Here is a 7,265-nt window from a genome sequence, read left to right as displayed (position 1 = left end):
TTTTGAAAACCGAAATAGAATTAGGGATCCGGAATGCCTTAAAAGTAAACCAAGTAAAAAATATAAGAAAGTGGTTGGTAAAAAATGTAATAAAGGGGAGAAGAACAAATAAATAAATTTTTAAATTAAATAAAAACACTAAATATGTCGAAAAACCATCAAATACTAAAAATCCACATGTATCCTTTCCCTCCATTGTGCCCTCTCCGTCACCATACTCTCCTCAAGCCCAAGAAATCTCATATCGTGCTCTATCACTCTCAACCATGTCTGTCTCGGTCTTCCTCTACCTCTAGGGACCGGACCTTTTCTGTTCTCCAAGTCTCCAGTCTCCTAACTGGTGCGTCCATAGGTCTCCTTCTCACATGGTCAAACCATCTTAGTCGGTTTTCCATCATCTTGTCCTCTATTGGCGCCACTTTTACCTTTTCCCTAATCACCTCATTCCTTAATCGATCTTTCCTTGTATGTCCGTCCACACATCCACCTCAACATACGCATCTCTGCCACACTCATCTTTTGAATGTGACAATGCTTCACGGCCCAACACTCGGAACCGTAAAGTAAGGCAGGCCTAATTGCCATGCGATAAAATTTTCCCTTTAATCTTTGGGGCATATCTTTATCGCATAAAAACCCTGAAACACTCTTCCATTTCAACCATCCCGCTTTAATTCTATGAGCCATATCTCCATCTAACTCCCCATTTTTTGAATAAGAAAAGTACACCTAAAATAATTTGTGTATCTTATATAAATAAGGGAATTTTTGTACACCTATAAATAACACAGAATCTCATTGAAGACGGTGATATCCGTAACAAGCTTGTGACGGATACCATTTCCTCTCACAAAATACCCATGAGAGGTGAGTGGGGAAGCACATGAGGGATGCCCCCACCTTGTCCTCTCTCCCTTTTTGTGAGGGGTCTTCAGCTTGTGACGGGATTATCCCGTCACAAGCAAGACGCTTTGTATAAATAATGGGTGTATATAAAGTAGTTTAAAACATTAAACAGTTAGTTTTGCTGAAGACGGGTCGGAACAAGTGACGGGTAATGCCACTCACAAAACGGATAGGGGGGACAAGGTGGGGGCACCCCATGTGCTTCCCTCTCTCCTCTATTTGGGTCATTTGTGAGATAAAATGGTATCCGTCACTCCAAAGTGACGGATACGTGTCGTCTTCAATGAGATTTTGTGAACATTAAAACCCAAAGGAAGAAAAATAAAATAAAACACGTAAAATAATTATAGCAAAATTTCTTGGATGTAATGGGATTCGAAACCCCACTTCCGACATATAACAAGAATGCTTTACCACCAATCCAGCCAAAGACTCATGGCTTTCAATCACAGTGAAGAATTATTAATCTTTTTTCTCTTAGAAAACAGGTTGGGCTCCAGCCCATATAGCCAATGGGCTGGAATAATCTGGATCCGCCCCTGATTTTGACGTAAACAACTAAATACGCCATTGTCGATGGCCACGCCATTGATAGTGGCATGTCATGCGCTATAAAATCTGAATCAAACAAGTCACGGAGACTTTTTTTCTTTTGACCAAAGCATACCTCTTTTTCACTGCTATTTTAATATTGATTTTCTCGTTCCTCTTCCCAACCTTTTCTTCCTTCTTCAACCTTTGCATCATCAATTCATCATATCTTCTTCATCGTTTGCTTGATCCATCATATACTCTTCGTCATAACATGAGTTAGAAATACGCTTGTACTACCGGCAGCGGCGGCGACAAAGATGAAAATCTATTCGGCTAATGGAGGTGGTTTCGATTACAGTCGACGAACTATTGGGTAGGAGAGGAGTATCTCAGTGGCAACTAAGGACCGTTTGTGGTGGTGCGAAACTGCAAATTTGCAATGGCTATGATGAGTCTAATTGTTGAATCGACTTATTTGGAGTGCTCATGATGATGAGGGACGAAGCAATGGTTGGGGGAGTTACCGAAGCTCAGTTGGTGTGGGTGTAACTCGTGTTAGGTAGCAGTGGTGGTCTGAGAATGATGATTGGGATAGTGGGGTTTTATTTGCTTGGAATTTTAGGGGTGTTGAACTCCAGGTAAAGGGCAAACACACGCCACCCCTACTGGCGTGTATACTCTCATACCCACGCCATTCGAAACGGCGTGTTTACGTCAAAAAAATTTCCTCCCAGAATTTCAATGTTGCACCAAACACGACATTGCTAATGGCGTGTTGCTCCCATGTTGTAGGTTCATGAAAAACCCGAGCCTACGTAGACACCATTTTGACAAATGGTTTCAAAACCAACCCAAAAGGTCAAATATTTTATTTTTAAGCATTATTTTAAAAAAATCATCCTAATTGTAGGGTTAAAATTTCTGTAACTTCAGAATGAGGCAAAAATTTACAAAAGAAATGTTGGGTCTTTAATGTAAAGAAAGCTACATAAGCAATCTAAATGCTCACGGATTTTGAAACTAGATCTTAATTATCGGGTTACGAGTTTACTGTCAGCTGATATCTACAAATATTACCCCATCTTTGAGGCTTCGAGAAGCTGAGGACCAGACCGAGGACCACTAAGTTAGCCATGGTGCCATAATCAATATGCAATGCATGTTTGTCTTCGTTCCAGTGTCGCAACAAACATTAGGGTACAAATGTACAATTATCTTTACAGACTTGGAAAAATAAAAGATAGAGAAACTTCAAAGTCATCCTAGCACCGCTAATGGAGCATAATGTGTGAACCTGAAATCCAAAACGAGACATATAAAGGTCACTAAACCCTGAACCCTGACCATCGAGAACAAGCGAATGCACACTTGACAGGGAAGTAGAAGACATCAGAAAAAATACAAGTGAATCCAACTTGCAGTATTGGCATTTAGTAAAAGAAAGACACTATTCACCAACTAGTTGACTAGACTACTACTTTATGCACCCCACAATTAAATCACATGAAGTCATCACTTCTCAACCTAGCAAGTTTGTTCAACACTACCATTTCTCATCTTAAAAGCCAACCAAGTGTTATTATGGCTGTCCCTACACTGTGATCAGCAATGGAGGTCAAGTATGTCCATGACAGTGTCTCAAGGGCTCCGAGAATAAAGGCGGTCGAACGTACACAATGTTACTCCATGTTAACAACGCTGAGAGTTTTTGCTGAAAATGGTTACATTGTGCAGTCAAAAATATTCTTGAAACAAAAGCATTAGGCCTTGTTTGGATAGAAAAAAAGGAGGGAAAAGAAGGGAAGGGAGGAGGAGGGAAGAGAAGGGAAGGGAAGGGGAGGGAGAATGGAGGAGATGATTTTCCCTTCAAATCTTGCCTATGTTGGTGGGGAAATAATTTGCCTTGTAGGAGGGAAATGAGGGATCCATTTTACCTCCCATCCAAATCCCTCTACCTTCATTTTGCTAACCAAACTATGGATTTCACATCCTTCCAATTTCCTCCCCTCACTTTCCCTCCAAACACACCCTTAGGGTGTGTTTGGATAGCGAAAGTGGAGGGAAAGGGAGGGGAGGGGGAAGAGAAAGGGAGGTAAGGGAAGGGGAGGGCAAATGGGGAGTGGGTGTTTGGATACAATTCCTTTCAAATCTTGCTTATTATGGAGAGATTTTCATTTGCCTTGAAAGAGGGAAATTGGATCCCTCCAAATCTCTCCCCCTCCATTTCCCTCCACCCTTATTTGCTATCCAAACAATGGATTTTAAATACCCTACTCCCCCTCCTTTTCTTTTCCCTCCAAATCACTCAATCCAAACACACCATTAAGGTGATTGCTGGACTCTAGAGGTGTGCTTATCCATTGCACAGTGGGGATGAACAACAATAGGGTATGTTTGGATAGCAAAAGTGGAGGGAAGGGAAGGGGAGGGAAGGGAAAGGGAGAGAAGGGAAGGGGAGGGGGAATGGGGTGTGGGTGTTGGGATACAATTTCCCTCCAAATCTTACCTATTGTGATAGGAAAGATTTTGATTAGGCTTGGAGGAGAGAAATTGAATCCCTCCAAATCTCTCCCCCTCTATTTCCCTCCACCTTTATTTGTTATCCAAACAAGGGATTTTAAATCCTCTACTCTCTCTCCCTTTGTTTTCTTTCCAAATCTCTCAATCCAAAGGAGGATATAAAATGGATAAGCACACCTCTAGGGTGTGTTTGGATTGAGGTATTTGGAAGGGAAAAGAAAGGGAGGGAGAGTAGGGGATTTAAAATCCCTTGATTGGATAGGAAATGAGGGTGGAGGGAAATAGAGGGGAGAGATTTGGAGGGATCCGATTTCCCTCCTCCAAGCCTAATCAAAATCTTTCCACAATAGGCAAGATTTGGAGGGAAATTGTATCCAAACAACCACACTCCATTACCCCTCCCCTTCCCTTCTCTCCCTTCCCCTTCCCTCCTCCCCCCTCCCCTCCCTTTCTCTCCACTTTTGTTATCCAAACATACCCCTAGAGTCCAGAAATCAAGAAATGTGTCATCATCATCGATGATAATCCGACTCCTAATTGCCTTATGAACAAAAAATCTATATGCACAAAGGACACGAGAAAATAGTCTCTTCGCAAAAACAAAGAGCAACAAATGAATCTCATCCTGTATGCTATATGACCTGGATACGTGACTTTGGCAAAGTGTACGAGAGATAGTCCTTCCACACCGACAAGTGACCACGCCACAGCACACTCATTCCAACAAAACATGATACTACATTTTAGGACGACATTTCCTAAACTGAATACAAAAAAGCTGTGTTGAGCACACATTCATATTCAACACTTTAAACTGAATAAGAGTAACATAGCCCATATGCCAACCAAGGTTAATAGAACAACATAACGTAATAATACCAACCTCAACATAAACCCGAAGGCAGGCTAATAAAAGTTACTTAAACAGCTTAATGTCAAAACCTGTACACAGGATAGACAGTAGGTACAGTTGAACAAGCCTCAAACAAATAAGAAGAAACAAATGAGTATTCAAGTGACCAACACACAATCAACTACACCGTACAAAACAGCACAGTGGCATACAATTGTCGAGGAAGACATCTCCTAAACTAACCACAATGTCGAAATAAGAGTAAACAGGAAATGCACCACAAAATAATAAATAACGAAAAGCATGAAATGAATATCAATTAACACTTCTTTGTCTGAAATGCACACCTTGAGACTTTCACTGACCACCACCGCTATTGCCACCATCACTCGGTATCCTTCTCAAAGCACACGCAGTTAAATTTTTACGGAACAAGACGCCAAAATTGATCCTAAACATCGAACCACGACCATGGTTCCTCCCAGGGCCCACCACAACCGGGGCAATCTCAGGCACATCAGGAACATCCTCCTGACCACCATCACCACCACCGTCACTCGCACTAGCATCAGCCGGTTCAATCTCATCAGCATCCAAATTAACAATCAATGACTCCCTCTTGACCCTCAACCAATCCACAATCTCCCTGGTCACCTCCTTACACTTCTTAACCTTGATCTTAACTAAATTCGGACACCCCCACGCAAGCGCCTCCAATCCATTATCCGAAATAGGACAACTTTTTATACAGAACTTTTTCAACGCCAAACACTTGGAAGCAATACACGACAACGCAACATCCCCAATCGTCTCACTACTACAAAGCGCTAACCTCTCCAAACCCTTACAATTCCCCGAAATCACCCCTAAACTCAACGTAGTTGGATTAATCCCAATCAAAACCAACTCCTGCAAATTTCCACAATTCTTCCCTAACGCACTCAACCCTTCATCCCCAATCCTATTAGTCCTCCACCCATCAATATGCACCTTCCTCAACAACTTACACCGTTCAGCCACCGCCACAATTCCCGTATTCGTGCACTCCGGCGTCTTCACGAGATGCAGTATCTCCAAATTCAAACAACTTGATATCGCTGTCAATCCTACATCTGTCACCTGGATTCTCTCCAAATGTACCTCCACCATACTACTATTACCATTTCCATTTCCATTACGATTCGTAGCTAGGGTTTGAAGAACAACATCCCAATCACCTAAACACCTAATCAATTTAAGCGTCTTCAAATTCTTCGCTCCAACAATCAACGGTGCGAATAATTGACCGTTATACAGCTCCTTAAGACAAATACTTTTCAACGACAACGCGGCAACGCCAGGCTGGATTGTCTCAACATCCACCTCAGCATCACCGCCACCATTATCATTATTATTGTTATTGTTATTAATGCCACGTAAGCGCTTAATCGAGATTTCCTCGAGATTAGCGCAATGGCGAAAAACAGCATTAAGTCCAGCAGCTCCGAACACGCAGGAGCCGCAGGACAACTTCCGAAGATACCGACAATTCACGGCGAAAGCCGCAACTCCATCGTCAGTAATCTCACGGCATCCACGCAGCTTGAGGCGCGTGAGATTACGACAACGAAGAGAAATAAGAACGAGTGCTTCATCGGAGAGACTGATAGACCGGCGGTCGGACCGGAGAGCGAGTTTAGTAACGGAGTCAAACCGGGAGAAGAGCGAGGGTAAAACCGGAAGGATTTCTGACGTGGCGTTAAGAGAGAGACGATGACGATTTTGCCCCTCGACGATTAACCAACGTTTGCAGACTAAAGAGCAGTGTTTGCGGTCGGCGCAGGGTAGGGATAGGAATATTATTGCTAGGCATTCGTCTGGGATTGATGACGTGGCGTCGATGTGGACGGTGGTGAGGTCCATGGTGGATGAATCTGGAGCCGTTGGATAAGGTGGTGGTTGTGGTGGTGGGGATGAGATCGTGGCCGTTGATTTAGTTGTTGACGGGATGGTTAAGAATCGCTTGGTCAAGGAGCGTAAGCGCGTGGAGTGTGTTGGGCGAGTTGACTCGGAGATGGAGGATGATTGGCCCATAATGGGAGTGAATGGTGAGATGCACGCGCCGTTGAAGGAGGTGGGTGTGGGGAAATGAATGAAAATGGAGGAAATGGAAGAAAGGAGGAAATGTGCCGTTGTTGATAATCCGGAATTTTTGGGGAAGTAACTTATTACTCCGTCCATTCAACTCTGGTATGTTTTTATTTTTATTTGGTTTTTCTTATTTATACCCTTGTATTTTTGCATTTTCTTAGTTATACCCCTTCATTTCTGTAATCCCCATCTATACCCCTCTACTTCTCAATTATTCTCAAACATAACCGTACAATCTTTTTCCGTCATTTTGTCCGTCAGTTCTTCTATCAGTTATCTTCATTCTCTAGTCTCAACTCTCTACCATTACACCACCTCATCT

At 42.7% G+C, this 7,265-nt stretch overlaps 1 protein-coding gene across 1 annotated transcript; it reads right to left on the bottom strand.

Annotated features, from left to right (window-relative positions):
- Positions 1-2,452: 2,452 nt before the first annotated feature.
- LOC141627999 (F-box protein At1g47056-like) lies at positions 2,453-7,052 on the bottom strand. Its single transcript, XM_074441195.1, has 2 exons — positions 5,161-7,052; positions 2,453-2,734 (listed from the first exon to the last, which is right to left on the bottom strand). Exon 1 carries the CDS (start codon positions 7,031-7,033, stop codon positions 5,171-5,173), a length of 1,863 nt encoding a protein of 620 aa, XP_074297296.1. The 5' UTR covers positions 7,034-7,052; the 3' UTR covers positions 2,453-2,734; positions 5,161-5,170.
- Between the last annotated feature and the right edge of the window lie 213 nt (positions 7,053-7,265).

The sequence above is a fragment of the Silene latifolia genome, chromosome Y (assembly GCF_048544455.1).
Source record: "Silene latifolia isolate original U9 population chromosome Y, ASM4854445v1, whole genome shotgun sequence".
Classification (NCBI taxonomy): domain Eukaryota; kingdom Viridiplantae; phylum Streptophyta; class Magnoliopsida; order Caryophyllales; family Caryophyllaceae; genus Silene; species Silene latifolia.
The sequence above is the reverse complement of the archived record's forward strand: the minus strand, read 5'-3'. Positions and strand labels throughout refer to the sequence as shown.